At 41.6% G+C, this 19,387-nt stretch overlaps 1 protein-coding gene across 1 annotated transcript in view; it reads right to left on the minus strand.

The window, feature by feature from the left end:
- Positions 1-19,387, minus strand: part of LOC126456572 (sialin-like) — a 158,568-nt gene that overhangs the window by 120,734 nt on the left and 18,447 nt on the right. Inside the window, exon 2 of the mRNA XM_050092317.1 lies at positions 9,000-9,229. Coding sequence (XP_049948274.1) covers positions 9,000-9,229 — 230 coding nt within the window. The remainder of the gene's footprint in view (positions 1-8,999; positions 9,230-19,387) is intronic.

Below are 19,387 nucleotides of genomic sequence, written 5' to 3' on the forward strand. Positions count from 1 at the left end.
CAAGTAAAATTAAGATAAAAGTTTATATAAACATAGGTCCGCAAATGTTTACTTACGGCTAATGAAAGATTTTGCCTGAAATTTACCAACTTCGCTAACATGAAGGCTTCGCAAAACTGTACGAGGTTAAAGTAAAGAACGATTTCCATATATTTTGTTGTTATTGATCTGGTGAATCTAATAAAACATGTCTCAGACGTGTATCAGCAATACCAGGTGTACCGGTATGAAATGAGCGTTAAGATACAAATGTGTCGATAGGGAACATTTGTTGTGAACGAGCCTTAATTTTTTCTTGTTTGGTTCGTATGACATCTGTCAAAGATATTTAGTATACATCAAGTCATGGAACAAACAACATCATATGTTTTCATCGTGTTAACAATGTCGAATTTCGTACCAGAAAGTGGTGATTTGCGAGAAGCATTAATTTTTTGTTTTCATTTGAAAAAAAGTGCTGCAGAGTCGCATCGAATGCTTGTCGAGGCATATGGTGATCATGCTCTATCAGAAGCAACATGCAAAAGATGGATTCTACGGTTCAGAAATAATGATTTTGGTGTAAGAAATGAAGAACGTGGAAGACCCCCAAAAAAGTTCGAAGACGCCGAATTGCAAGCAATATTGGATGAAGATGATACTTTGAGTCAGAAGCAAATGGCAGCAATGCTAAATGTTGCACAACAAACAATTTCTGACCGTTTGAAAGCTATGAGAAAGATCCAAAAGTGTGGAAAATGGGTCCCACATGAATTGAATGAAAGACAGATGGAAAACCGAAAAAACATTTGTCAAATTTTGCTTCAAAGACATGAAAGAAAGTCAATTTTGCATCCGTTTGAAAGCTATGAGAAAGATCCAAAAGTGTGGAAAATGGGTGCCACATGAATTGAATGAAAGACAGATGGAAAACCGAAAAACAACTTGTCAAATTTTGCTTCAAAGACATGAAAGAAAATCAATTTTGCATCGAATTGTTACTGGCGATGAAAAATGGATTTATTTTAAGAATCCTAAACGGGAAAAATCATGGGTTAATCCGGGACAACCGTCAACGTCGACTGCAAAACCAGATCGATTCGGCAAGAAGACAATGCTCTGTGTTTGGTGGGATCAGAAAGGGGTGGTGTATCATGAGCTTCTAAAGCCCGGCGAAACTGTGAATACCAATCGCTACAGACAACAAATTATCAATTTGAACTATGCATTGATCGAAAAAGATCAGAATGGGCAAAGTATTTTTTTACACGACAATGCACCTGCACACAAAGCAAAACTGGTTCAGGATACAATCAAAACACTTGGTTGGGAGCTGCTACCCCACCCGCCGTATTCAACAGACTTGGCCCCTTCCGACTACCATTTGTTTTCATCAGTGGGACACGCGTTGGCTGAGGAACACTTCGATTCCTACGAAAAAGTCGAAAATTTGGTGTCTGATTGGTTTGCTTCAAAAGACGAACATTTATACTGGCGTGGTTTTTACAGATTGCCTGAAAGGTGATCAAAATGTATAGAAAGCAATGGTCAGTACTTAGAATAAAATATTTTTACTTTTCAGTTCAAAATTAGTGTTTCATTTTCACAAAAAAACGCTCATTTCATACCGGTACACCTGGTAGTTTTCCAGAACATCCAGTGTAGCAAAGACGTAATTTCGTAAAATTTTTAATTTATTAACTAATTGGCCAAATTTGTTTTTTAAATTCCAGACAATTCCACAAAGTTTTCAACACAAATTGTAGAGAATTTAATTTTGGAAAAATGATGGTAATAACGTTAACTGAAACTGTATGAATGTGTCATATAATGTGCTTTTATTAATACCATAGCACCCGTGAATTCATGTTTCCGTAAAAAACAAAGCTCAATATTAAGGAAGTTCTACAATTTCACAATACATTTGCAATAAATGTTCGAAAACGTCTCCCCCGAATTCAATGGATTTAGCTGCGCGAGTATGAACAGATTTTGTTACTCGTTTCAGTTTCACAGGGTTGTTCTTAATATCGTCTATTGGATTCATAATATGAGCAAGTTATGCCTCACGTGTATTGACACTGTGCTCATAAATTATCTTTCATCCACCCCCATAAATCGGGCGATCTGGGTGACCACAGACGTGTAGCACCACGACCAATCCATTTCGGGGGGAAATGTTCATTTAAATGTGTAGTAGCGGCGATGGTGAAATGTGGAGGCGCCATCATGTTGAAAATACGTTTGAAATCGCGTAGCAAGTGGAGCATCTTCGAACAAGCAGGGAATTTCTTCTTGAAGGAAACGTAAGTACGTCTCACCATTTAGACGTCCTGGGAAAATGAATGGCCCAATAAAGTGTGTGTTGATTATAACACACCATACATTTAAGCTAAATCGCTGCTGGAAATTGCGTTGCACTGTTGCATGTCGGTTTGCTTCAGACCATACGCGATCGTTACGTAAATTGTTTATGCCATCTCGAGTAAACTGTGCGTCATCAGTAAATAAAATGCATTTGTGGAACTGCCGATTAGTATTTAACCAGTTGCACAACTACAAGCGAAGGGCAGGATCTCCCGGATGTAAATGATGCACTTTTTGTTTATGGTAAGGCTGCAGATCATTGTACTTCAGTGTTCGCCATACCTTAGATTGTGAAATGCTTAATCGTCGAGAGATACTGGTATCTGGGCTACGTTGAACAGCATCCATAATATCCTCATCATCGTCTTCACGTATCGTTCGCTCGTACTCATTATGAACGCTAGGTAGAGAACATGTCTCCCGCAACATTCGAAATACTCCTCTAATGGTTCGTGAATTCGGAATCCTCCGAGTTGAATAACGTACGCGATATTTGTTAACTGCCACCGTAACGGTACCATCAGATATGCTATAAATAAACACCATATCGCCGTATTCCTCTTTCGGAAATTTGAAAGGCATCCCTATTTCATAAGTAATCTACAATATACACAGTTACTATGTGGTTTCACTTAAATACACTGTTGTTATTATGTTCTTTCACTGAACAGTACAGAAAACTAACTCGATTCAAGGTTAGGAAGCGACTGAAACAACTCACTAACCGTGGCCAACAATGACATAAAGGTTTCTATATTCTTAATGGAAAGTAAACAAATTTACTTGTATAATAATCTTTGCTTATCTGGATGTTCTGGGAAACTACTGCAGATCCACGTCTGGGACACGTTTTATTATATTCACCAGACCAATAAAAACAAGGTAAATGGAAATAGTACTTTACTTTAACGTCGTACAATTTTGCGGTGGCTTCATATTAGCGAAGTTGCTGAATTTCAGGGAAAATCTTATGAGCCATAACTCCGTAACGAAATATTTGCGTATCGTTGTTTATATGATCTTTTTTCTTTAGTTTTACTTGTAAAATAACATACACACCAAAAAAAGTTTTGCATCACCTGTCCATGAAAACCTCTGATACCCAGTAGCACGTCCTCTTGCATTGATGCATGTCTGTATCCGTCGTGGTATACTATCCACAAGTTCATCAAGGCACTGTTGGTCCAGATTGTCCCTCTCCTCAACGGCTATTCGGCGTAGACCCTCAGAGTGGTTGGAGGGTCACGTCGTCCCTAAACAGCGCTTTTCAATCTATCCCAGACATGTTCGATAGTGTTCATGTCTGGAGAACATGCTGGCCACTCTAGCCGAACGATGACGTTATCCTGAAGGACGACATTCACAAGATGTGCACTATGGGGGCGCGAATTGTCACTCATGAAGACGAATGCCTCGCCAATATGCTGCCGATATGGTTGCACTATCAGTCGGAGGATGGCATTCTTGTATCGTGCAGCCGTTACGGCGCCTTCCATGACCACCGGCGGCGTACGTCGGCCCCACATAATGCCACCCCACAATATCAGGTAACTCCACCTTGCCGGCCTTTGTGACCGCGAGGTTCTAGGCGCTACAGTCTGGAGCCGAGCGACCGCTACGGTCGCAGGTTCGAATCCTGCCTCGGGCATGGATGTGTGTGATGTCCTTAGGTTAGTTAGGTTTAATTAGTTCTAAGTTCTAGGCGACTGAAGACATCAGCAGTTAAGTCGCATAGTGCTCAGAGCCATTTGAACCGTAACTCGACCTTGCTGCACTCGCTGGACAATGTATCTAAGGCGTTCAGCCTGACCGGGTTGCCTCCAAACACGTCTCCGACCACTGTCTGGTTAAAGTCATATGCGACACTCATCGGTGAAGAGAATGTGTTGCCAATGCTGGGCGGTCCATTCGGCATGTTGTTGCCCCTTCTGTACCACGCTGCATAGTGTCGTGGTTGCAAAGATGGGCCTCGCAATGGACGTCGGAAGTGAAGTTGCGCATCGTGCAGCCTATTGCGCACAGTTTGGGGCGTGACACGACGTCCTGTGGGGGCACGAAAAGCATTATTCAACATGGTGGCTTTGCTGTCAGGGTTCCTCCGAGCCGTAATCCGTAGGTAGCGGTGATCCACTGCAGTAGTAGCCATTGGGCGGCCTGAGCAAGGCATGTCAACGACAGTTCCTGTCTCTCCGTATCTCCTCCATGTCCGAACAACATCGCTTGGGTTCACTCCGAGACGCCTGGACACTTCCCTTGTTGAGAGCCCTTCCTGGCACAGAGTAACAATGCGGTTGCGATCGAACCGCGGTATTGACTACCTTGGCATGGTTGAACTACAGACAACACGAGCCGTGTACCTCCTTCCTGGTGGAATGACTGGGACTGATCGGCTGTCGGACCCCCTCCGTCTAATGGGCGCTGATCATGCATGGTTGTTTACATCTTTGGGCGGGTTTAGTGACATCTCTGAACAGTGAAAAGGCCTGTGTCTGTGATACAACATCCCCAGTCAACGTCTGTTTTCAGGAGTTCTGGGAACTGGGGAGATGCAAAAGTTTTTTTGATGTGTGTATTAAAATTATTTGCATATCCTCGTTTGTGTTTGTGAATTCCTAAGGGACGAAACTGCTGAGGTCATCGGTCCCTAGACTTACACACTACTTAAACTAACTTATACTAAGAACAAGACACACACACACCCATGCCTGAGGGAGGACTCGAACCTCCGTCGGGAGGCATATCTTCGTGAATCACCCTTTATGTAGTAGTACTGTGAGTGCATGTCCAGTATTTTGAAAAGTTTACTAAAATCTGTAACAGTAAATATTATAGTGAGTTTACGCTTCGTCATTATTATCGCGTCGTATACTTCCGCGATGCTTAAATTTTCATTCTGTTTCTCATTATTTTAAATAATTCTATAGTTCTGAGTACCAACTTTGGCTTAACAAAATATTTTGGTGCCCCTCGAAAATGAAAATTTGTTTCCTCGTAAGTAATGGCCTCCATCATCAATACGCGCGATATTGAGTGTTGGATCCGATGAAGTCCGATTATAACCAATTTCTTTCAGATGTAAATTGCCTGCTTCTCGGTGTTGAACGGATTATTTCATTCAACGATTAGAATTTCACTAAAATGTTCGTTTTAATTAATGATAAATTCGAGTGATTAATCTTTGTAATTAAACCTCTTTGGACTCAGTCCTTATATTAAGATAGTACATTTTGTTGCCGTATTGATGATTAGTTCTACATCAACATCTACACTCTGCAAGCCACTTTGCGATGTGTGGTGGCGGATAGTTTGTGTACCACTGTCATTTCCCCCTTTTCCTGTTCAAATCACGGAAGAATGATTCTCGGTAAGCCTCCCTGTAGGATCGATCTCTCTGATTTTACCTTCATGTTCTTTTCGACAGGGATACGTAGGAGAAGGCAAAATATTTGTTAACTCTTCTTGGAACGTACGCTCTCGGAATTTCAACACTGAACCACAGCGTGATGCAGAACATCTCTGTTGCGGCGTCTGCCAGTGGAGTTGGTTGATCATCTCCGTGACGCTTTCGTGCTTACTAAATGAAACTGAAACTAAACGCGCTACTCTTTTTTGGATCTTTTCTATTTACTTTGCCAGTCATGTCTGGTATGGATCCCAGACTGACGATCAACATTTAAGTAATGGTCGAACGAAAGTTTTGTAAGGTACCTATTTTTATGACGTATTGAGTTTCCTGACGATTCTTCTAGTGAATTCCAGTGTGACATCTACTTTCGCGACAAGTAGCTTTATATGGCCGTTCCACTTTAAATCGCTCCATTCGCATACTCCTAGATATATTATGGAAGTAACTGCTTCCAGTGATTGTTCTGCGTTCGTGTGATCATACGAAAATGGGTCTTTCTGTTTATGTACACGCAGTGCGTTACATTTGTTTATAGTGCCACTCCCTGCGCCAAGTGTCGATCTACTGCGTATCTTCCTACATTGCACTACAATTTTCTAGTTTTGTGATTTCTTTGTGTACAACAGCATCATGCACGAAAAGCCTTACGGAACTTCAGATGTTGTCTACTACATTATATAAATTGTGATAAGTAATGGACTCCCTTGTGTTACGCCCCCATTCACTTTTACGTCTGAAGACTTCTCTCCATTGAGAACGAGATGCTGTGTTGTGTTTACCCGAAACTCTTCAGTCCAGTCACACAGTTGGTGTGACATTCCGTAAGTACATTGTTCATTAGGTGGCAGTGTAGAACGATATCGAAAGCCTTATGGAAGTAGAGGGACGTGGACTCTGCCAGGATGCCGGTATTTACCATCTTCTGGGTCTCGTGGACGAACAGAGCGAGTTGGGTTTCTCGCGATCGTTGTTTCCAGAACCCATGATGATTCCTACAGAGAAGATTTTGTACACTTTTCCACATCGTTTCGGCCAGTCTTACTCGGAACTGATGCCTCCCCAACAAGCTAGGTACACTTAATCACGGTGGTTAATATTGTACACCGGAAGAATTGAGAAGATAACGTCTCAGACTATTGGTCTGATGGGTTCGCCACGGAGGCAGGTAAGTCACGTTTTGGACCAGTATCCTGTACAGATTCAAACGCAGGCTGGCCATCCACATATAGGTTTCTGTGTCTCCTTAAATTATGTTACGTGAATGCAAGTATTGTTTAATCGAGAAGTCCACAGACATCCTTCTCCATTTATTTTGACCTAGCTGTAGTCGGTGAGATGTCACATTCTAATCGACCTGCTATGCAGGTTATTTTTTAGAAGTTTCACATGCACTTCTAGCCAGAGCACTTAATCGTGATTTTTTAGTGCAGTGAAAAGCTGAAAGCTTTTTTACGGGCTTTTAGTGCATTCAAACGTTGCAAAATTCATTATGATTCTCCAACACGAATGCTGTTTTTGAATTTTCGCTCCACATGTCAAACAGTGAGTACAAAATGAAGTGGCTAATAGTTGTGCAAAGTGTCCGTCGACATGCATTTTACAGTTATTTCGGTCCAACAGATATAATGTACATATTGCAGGGTCGATGGCGCTCTCAGAGTAAAAGTGGATGAGAAAATACAAAGAATTCAGTGGGGAAAAATCTTATAGTCACTTGACAAGTCCACAATCATAAAATAAAAATAATTGATAAAATAATTGGAGCAGGAGAGACATCACAGGACATTTTAATTTCCACTGTCTATACTTTTACGAATAAATTCATAAAACTTTGTCTGCTTGACCAGTAATGATTCAGGATTCACAATCATAGCAGTGGAAATTCAAAAAAATAACAAAATATTTTTTTTTTCATGTGAAAGTTCATCATCTTTTCATTTCTATTGGCTGCGTTTGTGGCTATAGGTACACGTTTCTTCATAAGAGAGATTCTTCGATGAATTTTGCACACCATACAAACCATACATACAGGTGTATGAAACTCTAGAAATTATTTAATTTATGAAAAAATGAATGTGCTGTTAAATGTTTAGAAAAAACTCAAATTTTATAGTTAATTATCTCAATTTTTACCACAGTTTTTAATAGATTTGGAAAATTCTAGAGTTTCGTACACCTGTAAGTATGGTTTGTATGCTGTGCGAAATTCATCGAAGAATCTCCCTTACTTATGAAGAAAAGTGTACCTATAGCAACAAATGCAGCCAATGGTAAGTGAAAAAAAGGTGAAATACAAATGTGAAAAAATAAATTATTTTCTTATATTTTTGAACTTCCACCACTATAAGTGTAAATCCTGAATCATTTCTGGTCATCCTAACAAAGTTTTATGAATTTATTTTTAAAAGTATAGACAGTGGAAATTAAAAATTCCTGTGGTGTCTCTCCCGCTCCAAGTCGTCCCGTTTGACATCCTACCCCCCTTAACCTAATACACTTCAACATGTATGTTTTTCAAACTAAACTATACAGTATATACAGTACTATAGGAAACAACCTACAGTAAATACTTACTTTACAACATATACGTTTTGAGATTTATTAGGTTAACATGTATTTTAAATTTTAATATATTTAAAAAATAAGTTTTAATTTTATTAACTATTTTCATTTTACTAGGAAAATCTCATTTAAGATGTATCAATGTACTAACCAATGACTGCACATGTCACATGAATATACAACTTTTTTCTCACTACACCCTTTTACGTTAGTTTTACGTCACTCGTACTACTGTTGACAAACTGCAGCTTGCGGCGCCAGGTATGTGCGTGTTACGTGATCTTTTGACGTTTATTGTGCCACGTTTGATAGTATTGTTTACAATGTTACACTTTCGTAATTTTTCTGCCTCCTTTACCTGTTCCAGATTAGACGTGAAGACGACCTGCTTGGAAAATCGAAGCCGTTAGCTGTCGATAAAAGAAATGGTGATCCAAATGCCGTTTGTTTCGTTTATTAATACAACTGACGTGAGATCAAGGATCCTATGACGTGGTGTCAATCTTGCAATGTGACCAGTCAGCTGACTTGGTGGCTGTAAAGATTTTTGGGAGTGAAATGGTGTTTTATTACAGTATGGATTTACGTACTGTGAGGAGGTACGCGACACATAGAAGCCAATTTTAGAGTAATTGCCGTTTAAATTTTTCGTTGTTTTTCTGTTCATATCTCATTAAAAAATTACCTCGTCGTCATCGTCGATGAGTTCGGCGTGAGAAAGGCTCTCGTTGACCGTGTAGTCGCTGGTTACGTTGAAACTTGGACGGTAGCAATCACTAAGCACTACACTCCCGTCTGACGATTGTTTCTTCACCATGGAGACTATCGCTATGTTTATGTTGCTCCTGATCATGTAGTTGACTCCACAGCCCAGGAAAGTAAGGCACCACAGCACAGTCCTGCATGACAGGCACCCTGTAACAGAGCAATAGAAAAGCGTTTTTTTAATGATTTTTGTTGTTTGGAAATTGCTGGCGTCCGTGTAATTTTTCTTTTGGTTTTCCCTTTCCCGTTCGCTCACCTTTGATTTCATTTCAGTAAAGGATAACGCGGCATAGTATTATTTCACTTCAGCAAGTAGATTAAAAGTTTTCCTATGTGTTTCTAGTATGAAGAACTTTGTATATGCCCGGCTGGACACCCGAGAATCCTTGAAACAGCATATACGCCGGGAAAGCCTCAGATCACATATTACCAACCTCTACGGGGAGGGTATGTACCATCTGGAGAAGAAACTGGATGAGCTTCGAAACCAGAAGGAAGGTCTTCTCAGATCACAAAGTTGTATATATTTTTCCATAGGAATTATCATTCGTACGTTGTGTTTCTAGAACTTGACTATGCAGGATGAGAGTTTTTCATAAGAAATCGGTGTCTATCATTTTAAAAATGAACTATTTTTAATGTCCCTTCTTTCATTTTAAAATAAAACCAAGATATGCATTATTTTATTTTCTTCTTGGTTAGAAACAAATAAATTAGGCTGTTTGTTTAATAATCTTTATTAAATTATTTCCACATTTGCCTAAATAAAAATATAGTAATTGGCTTGTAACTTTGCGTTCTTTCTCTTTTTCGTAACCAACTGCTAATCAGTGCTTACAGCTATATAAACTGATTTATGAAGTACTCCTCTCGTATTATGACCACTTCGCTGGACGAGACTCTCCTATGCAGGACCAGACAGCCAGATCCCATGAAGGGCAACACATTCGTCGTTCGGAGACGACTGGGACTGCTATATCTGCTAAAACATTTTATTTCTAGACACAGAAACTTATTTTTCTACAGTGTCGGTTTCGATCATTTCGATAAGTAACCTTCAGGAGAAACATGTTGCAAACATCCCAAGCAAATGTAATTAAACCTCGAAGGAGGTATCTTACGTGCAGCTCGTTTCTCCAATTTAGTATTGCTCATCATTCTGCAGGGTAACGGCCTTGCCGCAGTGGATACACCTGTTCCAGTGAGATCACCGAAGTTAAGCGCTGTCGGGTGTGGTCGGCACTTGGATGGGTGACCATCCAGGCCGCCATGAGCTGTTGCCATTTTTCGGGGTGCACTCAGCCTCGTGATGCCAATTGTGGAGCTACTCGACCGAATAGTAGCAGCTTCGGTCAAGAATACCATATTACGACCGGGAGAGCGGTGTGCTGACCCCACGCCCCTTCTATCCGCATCCTCCACCGAGGATGACACGGCGGTCGGATGGTCCCGGTAGGCCACTCGTGGCCTGACGATGGAGTGCTTTTTTTTTTCATCATTCTGGGAAGGTTGACGGAGGAGAAAGATAAAGAAGAGCAGCGCGTTTCGTCACTAATGACATCGATTTCCACGGTATGTTAAGCTCTTCCTTTTTCTAAAGCATTCCACAGAGAAAAACGGGTTTGTATTACTCTGCACTCGCAGACGCATAAATCAGCGTTGCTTTTAGGAAACAGACGTACAACACAGATCTTGACGTACGTACTGGAAATTTTCAAAGTACTGCATTCTACAGATGGAGCATCAGTTAGAGGACAATACACCCAGGTTATATTCATATTGTTCAACACCTACACATAAAAATCGTTTCATGAAAAGCAAGTGACGATAATTTATGCTCCTAAAAATTCCACTTGAAGAAACAAGTAAAATGATTACTGGGAAGATTTCGCCTACATCTAATTATATTTCGACGTACTGTAAGGTAGTGAGTCTAAAGGACTTGAAAGAGAAGCGCTAACTGAGAAAGAAATGAGGCAGGCTCGTACGATTATACTGTTGGCGCCAACTCACTGGAAACAATAACTACCATAAAATGTCCAGGACTACCTATACGAAGCGACCTAACTTTTCGTTTCTGTAAAATATGCAGAGCTAGTCGCATCGCAACAGAGTCGCTGTAAGTTAGGGACAGGAGCAGACGCTACCAGTCGACAGCTGTACCCTCATTTTCTTATCTAAAGCCTCTGAATCAGTTATTACGTGCTGAGGCTGTAGGAATCCTTGGGCTAACACAAAAAGGAGTGACGCAGTTGGCAGCGTGGAAAAGATAGACATAATAAACGTCAGGTTCTGAGGGTGCCTCAAGAGGTGACTCAAATATAAAGCAGACGAATCTGGTCGTACGCCAGGAAAGTCGAGTTCGCTTTCTAAAACGAGAACTGAGAATTCTGACGTCACTGCGTCATCCTCGAATGGGTCCCAGCATCACTGCCACGTGTAAAGCGAGATCATATTGCACATCCACTATACAGTACACACAGTGTGACAAATATTGAACAATACGAAAAAAACGTAAATTAGTTACAGACTACAGTATGAACACACTTTATTCAGCATGTAAACGCCACTACAGATACTCGGATTTAGGTTATGACATGTTCGATATGCCTGCCATCATTGGCGATGATGTAGCGCAGACGAATAGCGAAATTCAGCATGACCCGCTGAAGTGTCGGAACATCGATGCTGTCGATGATATCCTGAATGGCTGTTTTCACATCAGCAACGGTTTTGGGGTTATTACTGTACCCCTTGTCTTTGTATAGCCCCACAAAAAGAAGTCGCATGTGTTCAGATCCGGAGAATATGACGGCCAATCGAGGCCCATGCCAGTGACCTCTGGGTGCCCTAGAGCCAGAATGTTGTCCCAAAAGTGCTACTCCAGGGCATCAAACACTCTCCTGCTTCAATGTCTTCTCTGTCTTGCGTGCATCACATCTTGTCGAAATCAGAGTCACTTTGGATAATGGGGATAAAATCATCTTGCAAAACCTTCACGTACCGTTCGGTAGTCACCATACCATCAAGAAATATCGCACCGATTATTCCGTAACTGGATATTGCACACCACGCAGTCAACCGTTGAGGGTGAAGAGACTTGTCAATCGCGAAATGGGGATTCTCAGTCCTCCAAATGCGCCAATTTTGCTTACTTACGAACCAATCAAAATGAAAGTTGGCTTCATTGCTAAACCAAACCATGAGGATGCGCGTGGTAATTACAATCATGCCACGCGGCCAACCAAGCAGTGAGAACGCCCTGACGAAAGCCGTTCAGAATTTATGACGATTTTATTTCATACAACTCAATAATTATCACCCTGTACGCCACACATTCTTAGCTGACTTGAGGAGACTGATGACGACTATAAATCAATTGCGTTCCTTCCATATGCCGGAAACGTGTTTACTAAAATACGCAGATTGCTTAGGAAGAATAATAGTAATGTCATCTTCCGTCTATCAACAAAGAGCAGGGCCTTAGTCGGATCCGTTAAAGACCATTTACAATAGAGGAAGGCGGGTGTTTATAAAATTCCCTGTAAGTGTGGCTCTGCGTATATAGGTCAGACGACACGAACGGACCAGGAACATTGTGTAGAACACAAAAGACACGCCCGTCTGCGGCAACATTTAAAATCAGCAGTGCCAGAACATTGTATACCCATGGGACATTCAATGGAATACAATAACACCAAGATTTTAGCACTGGTTTCCAGCTTCTTGCTGATAATTTAATGAATCGTGATAACGACTTTCAGCTGGATGAAAATTGGAATCCAATTATTAAAATTATGCGGTCACAACGGATTCGACATGCTCAGTCGATACTCAGCGATTAGTTTGTTCTTACTGCACCACTGAGTCACCACCTAACGCATGCACCGTAAACCGTCAGTACGATTCGCATGCGCGGAATTCTCTGTAAATACCATGGCCGCATCGGGTCTCTTCAGTACTTGGTCTACTCACCTGAGGATGGCCGGACGTCTCTGGGCCGAAATATTGTGGCAGAATGTTGATGGGATCCGGCTGCAAACCCGAAAATTACCGGAAGAAGTAATACGACTGTTTCCCTTCGCAAGGTCTCCCACTGTGACAACGTTTTCGTTCGTCACTACGTCTTTTTTTATACTTTCTGCACCAAATGTTCAGATGTGTGTGAAATCTTATGGGTTCAAAATGGCTCTGAGCACTATGGGACTTAACTACTGTGGTCATCAGTCCCCTAGAGCGTAGAACTAATTAAACCTAACTAACCTAAGGACATCACACACATCCATGCCCGAGGCAGGATTCGAACCTGCGACCGTAGCAGTCGCGCGGTTCCGGACTGCGCGCCTAGAACCGCTAGACCACCGCGGCCGGCGAAATCTTATGGGACTTAACTGCTATGGTCAACAGTCCCTAAGCTTACACACTACTTAACCTAAATTATCCTAAGGACAAACACACACACCCATGCACGAGGGGGGACTCGAACCTCCGCCGGGATCAACCGCACAGTCCACGACTGCAGCGCCTGAGACCGCTCGGCTAATCCTGCGCGGCCTTTCTGCACCACTCGTACATTTGCTGCGGGGACACATGAATGACTGTACTGTGCTTTCACTCTAAGACGATTTTCTGCAGGTTTGACAGCTTCCTACTCAAAAATCTTATCACATATTGCTGCTCAAAAGCGGTGCAAGTCGGGAATGGGGCGGCCATCTTTGCGCTCTCATAGCAACTCGGTGGTTCTTTTCCTCACAGCATTTCTTTCCAAAGAATAAGTAAAATGGGTAAGTTTGGTTGAATTCCATCCATTGGTTTAGGGGTAAGTATTTACCCACGGCTTTATCAGTGTACGCACATTTCGAATATATTTAAAAATTTTCACATACATTCGTACAATTATTTCATCTTTACCTGTAGCGAATTTCGCCCTGCGGCTTCGTTACCACGTAGATCAACTTTTATGACGTAATATCTCTTGAACAATGTATCGTACAATGATATAATTTTCCAGGTACATCCAGTCGTACATCTATTGTCTGCGAAATTTGTTGCGAATCGAGTTAGTAATAAAGCCGTAATAACTTAAAACGCCTTGCATGATGCGGCAGTTTTTCACACATTTCAGCATGTATGATATCATACCTCCTGAACTATGTATCGTACGAAGATATTCTGCAGGTACATTCAATGATATATGTGAATACTGTCTGAAATATGTGAATACTGTCTGAAATATGCGTCGCCAATACAGTCAATAGTAACGCAGTAATAAATTAAAACATCGTACCTAATGCACCTGTTTTACTGCAAGAACAGTGAAAATGTAGTAAGCGTTAAACTTTTTTCCTTTCATCATTTTGTGGGGGTTGTCAGCGAGAAAAAGTTTCGTAAAGATTTGAAATCATGTGTAAAGTTTGTTGCAAGACAGGACACTAAGTGCTCTCGTCCTCAGATATGGGGTGAACAAAATCTGGGTATTTGGGCTTCATGGCTATGTTGAAATCGGTACAGTGGTGTAGGAGGAGGTGTGGAACATACATACATACACAGAAACATACATACACAGAGACATTTGTGCGAGTATGTACACACACCACCGAAAAAATTCTCCTATTCCAGAATCAAAAAGACGAATATACTCCTGTTTAAAACACTGACTGAAAAGTGAGGTACCAGCTCCCTCACTCTACCTTCCTCAGCATCTTTAAAAAATTTCCCAAAAATTTTGGCACACGAACATATTCGCGCTGTTTTCAGCATACAACTCACCTCTCACTCCCACAATCTCCCCTAGTTGTAACTCGCTCATAGCCAGTAGTCCATCGCTGTAAGCCACTCATACCCATCCAATTCCATTTGCCCATTCTCACTCACTCTCTCATTCAGTCCAGCTCATTGTCATTATCTCTTCTCTGTCACTTTCTCCTGTCTCATAGCCATAGTCTCCTTCGATCTATCCAGCTTTTACTGTCTCTTCTCACTGCCGCTGTCTCCCTCTTGGTCTCTCTTACTGCTACTATCTCATTCCTTCCTTGCTACTGATACTGTCTCTACTCACTTTCAATATCTCTCTCTTCCTCATTGTCACTGTCATAGACTCTGTCTCTCGTTATCACTAGCTCTCATCCACAACCACTTTCTCGTTCTCTTTATTTCTCTCCCAGTGGTACTGTCGTCTCCTTTACTCTCTTCCTGGCACTGTTCTGCCACTGAGTCTCTCTCCTTCTCTCACGCTGCCATTGTCTCCTTCGCTTTTTCTATACCACAATAGCTGTCTACGATATTCCAGTTTTATTACTTTTCCGTCTCTTTCCCACCCACACTGTCTCCTTCTCTCTCAGCATAAAAAAGCGTGAGTATATTCGCAGGCCAAAATTTTTAGAAAAAATTTTAAAAGTGCTGACGAAGGTAGAACGAAGCAGCTGGTACCCCACTTTCCAATCACAGTCTATCAAACAAGAACATATTCGCCTTTTCTTGTGCTCCGTTAGGAGCATTTTTCCGTTGGTTCCCTTGCTTTCCTGCTACAGCAGGAAAAGTCATTCATATGAAAAGAACTTTAATGAGTCAGTAAAATTTTGATATTTACTATATTTGAAACTGAAATAACGCAGAACTAATTTTACGCTTCAGACCGGATTTTAGGTACATAAAATTTTTGTATACGCTTCAGTACTAAAACAGTCCACCCCCGGTAGCTGAGTGGTCAGCGCGACAGAATGTCAATCCTAAGGGCCCGGGTTCGATTTCCGGGTGGGTCGAAGATTTTCTCCGCTCAGGGACTGGGTGTTGTGTTGTGCTAATCATCATCGTTTCATCCCCATCGAAGCGCAAGTCACCGAAGTGGCGTCAAATACAAAGACTTGCACCAGGCGAACTGTCTAGCCGACGGGAGGCCCTAGTCACACGACATTTACATTTAGTACTAAAACATAGAGTCCCCAGTAACCTTTCGGTGATAACGTAGACACGTCACAGAACATTTATCTGTGCTGATCCACTTTATAACTACGGTCCCGCCTCACAGAGGATTTTAAGTGCGTGTCTTACTTGTACAGGTAGGGCAACTAACCTCCGTATCTCGGAAACGGATAAAGCTATCAAGAAAATTTTCAAGTTGCTCGAGGTAGGGATCTTAAGAATATATTGTAAAAATTTCATCCATTTGCTGAACATGGCTGTCTTGGGATCTGCGACTCTGTTTTTGTACCCAAAAACTATGTTTTTAGGGTGTTTCCCAATATCGAATAAGGATGTTTGAAAGGGAAAAATGGTACATCTAGATAAATGCCTAGAGAAACTAACGTTAAAATTTGAGCAATTTGCTGCGGTTATTTGTTATTTAGATTTCGCCTCACGCTGGATTTTACATGCGTATTTTATATGTGGAAGCAGGGAAACTTTGAGCCTCTGTACCTCAGAAATGGATAAAGATATCAGGAAAATGTTTAATTTTGTCCGATATTGGTACCTTAGGAAATTATCGTACAAGTTGCAGGGATCTGCTGCGCATAGCCGTCTTGTAATCCGCTGCTCGGTTTTGGTTCGAGAAAATGGTAAAAGAAACTTTTTTTGAGGTTTTCTAAGAAACCGCGCAGGAACTAATGGTGCCTCCATAAGCCCCTTGAGGCCCAGCTTAGACCACATCAAATGCAGAAGAGAACCAACAGATTTCCTCCGTTCGCCTAAGCAAGAGGAAGTGTGTAATATTCATAACTTCACCCTGTACTATAGGACAGTGGCACTAAGAAGATCCTTCTGTTTGGTATACAAATGGACGCTGGCATAAGGGCTATTCCAAACACTTCCTCCTTCTTTTCTATCACCAATAGATCCGGGAGTGATCCCAGGTCGAACTTCGTTTTTAAACGCGGCCTTTCGGAACCTATTAGGTAGCACACACTGTCGCGTACGTACCTATTTTTATAACACAATGTGTGTAGATTTGGTTGATTTCGTGCTGTAACTTGCAAGTAAAGACAGCAGGCCGTTTCAAGGCAAAGGGGTATTTCAGATATATCGCATACACATAACTCTAGGCACAGGAAATTATAGTTAAATGTCACTTAATGACATCATCATCAACAACGTCATCATCTCAGCCTTTTCCCACGTCATGTGGGGTCGGCGGTGCTTTGCTGGTTCCTTCTCTTCCATAAATACCTATCCAGTGCTTCTTCTCTGAGCCACCCTTTCTCCCATAAGTCCCCTGCTACCTTGTCTTTCCATCTCAGTTTCGGTCTTCTTCTTCTCCTTGATCCTTCGATTTCTATGTCTTCAATTCTTCTCCCCAAATAGTACTCCCCTCTTCTCTCCACATGTCCATACCATCTTAGCCTACTTTCTTGGATCTTCTTCCCTATGGGCCCCACTTTCATTGTTCCCCTGATGTACTCATTCCTTAGTCTATTCTTTCGTATCACCCCACTCATGCACATTAACATTCTCATTTCTGCCACTTCCATCTTTTTCTCTTGGACTTTTGTAATTGGCCACGTTTCTGCGCTATACAGCTTCACAGGCCTCACCGCAGACTTGTAAAGCTTTCCTTTCATTCTGCAGATAACCTTCCTATCACATTTAATGACATAATGCTTTTAAAATCCTTCAGGAGATTCTACCATAGATTGTCAGCCGAATTGTTTTTAGAAGTGGACCAGATAAATGGTTCAAATGGCTCTGAGCACTATGGGACTTAATTTCTGAGGTCATCAGTCCCCTAGAACTTAGGACTACTTAAACCTAACTAACCTAAGGACATCACACACATCCATGCCCGAGGCAGGATTCGAATCTGCGGCCGTAGCGGTCGCGCGGTTCCAGACTGTAGCGCCTAGAACCGCTCGGCCACTCCGGCCGGCTGACCAGATAAACTTCTGGAAATTAATCGCCTGTGTTTTTGATTGTTTCCTAGGGGAGAAACAATAACCAGAGGAATGGAAAACATCATATACATCAAACACACATAAAAAGGATTTCAGGAAAAATGCTCAAACTACGGAAGTGTGAGTGTAACAAATTCAGTCTCTAGATTACGTGGAAAAATTGTAAAGGCGAGAATCGAATCACAGATTATGGACGAAGAAAAATGGCTTGCGTACCGGACAACCTGCACAGACAACTTGTTTTACCCAAAGCAGCTCGTGGAAAACAGACTGGCCAGAAATTTAGAATTCTATATAGTTTTCATTGATCTTCAGAAACCATTTGATAGCCTTCCACTCTGTAAATTGTGGACTGCGACGTTAGAGAATGTAGTGAGTCGTTTGTAGGCTCAAGCTGTCAGAACTTTCTACAGGGTGAACATTAATAAAACTGACAACCTGCAGGAACGGATTCCTGACTGGAAATGGAGGCAAGAAGGTCCTATGAATACGTGTCCGGAAATGCATCGTTGTCGCGGTAGATGGAGCTGACGCATGGAAGTTCCCTTGTCAACGTGTCGTGTCTGTTGCCCACAGATAACCTTTATGCAGACTGATGATGCCAGTTCTGGTAAAGATTGATTCGTCGGTAATGAGAACTGATGACAAAAATTCCATAATTGTGACGATCTGGTGCCAAAACCATCAACAAAATCCTTCCCGTGAGGGAATTCCGATGTTGGTACTCCTTGCAGCATTATGGGACTCAAGGCTCACATTAGTAAAACTGGTAGAGATCAACTAGGTGCAACGTGTAGCGAGAGGCGTATCAGAAGAAGACTACCTGCTAGCTACTCACAACGATCACCAGATTTGGCAACAGGAGACTGATTTCACTGTGACCATGTGAAGAACATAGTGTGTCACAAACCTGTGGGGACCAAACAAGAACTAGTACTTTTAGAAAATAACACCAAGTTTTGGTGAAACGTATTTGTCCTTTCTCAACAGACGTACTTCCTGTTCAATAACATACCGTTGTAAAAATTTATTAGTAATAGAATCTACTGAAAACGTAACAGCTAGCCTTGGTACAGCTCTTTCTTCTACTCCTTTATCGTTTAGGTTTCTACAGGAAAACTGACAGTTTCCAATTCCTATTTCTTATATAAAATTTTACTATCCTAACGATTCGCAAAAGTTGTTTGCCGTCACCCTGTATTATTTTAAACAGTGTGATGAATATCAGTCTTCATCTTTTGATGATGATTCCATATTAAGTAGCTAGTATAGCGTTAATTGTGCGTGCAAACATCTATTTACTCGAAGATCACTGTTCTATCCAGAATAGAGCCGCGAAGTGTCTCAAGTCACACACACGACACTATGTTTACACTTCTTTTTCCAAAGCAGATGAGCGCTGCACTAAAGTCACGCATCTGGC

Source organism: Schistocerca serialis, chromosome 2 (genome assembly GCF_023864345.2).
Source record: "Schistocerca serialis cubense isolate TAMUIC-IGC-003099 chromosome 2, iqSchSeri2.2, whole genome shotgun sequence".
Lineage (NCBI taxonomy): Eukaryota > Metazoa > Arthropoda > Insecta > Orthoptera > Acrididae > Schistocerca > Schistocerca serialis.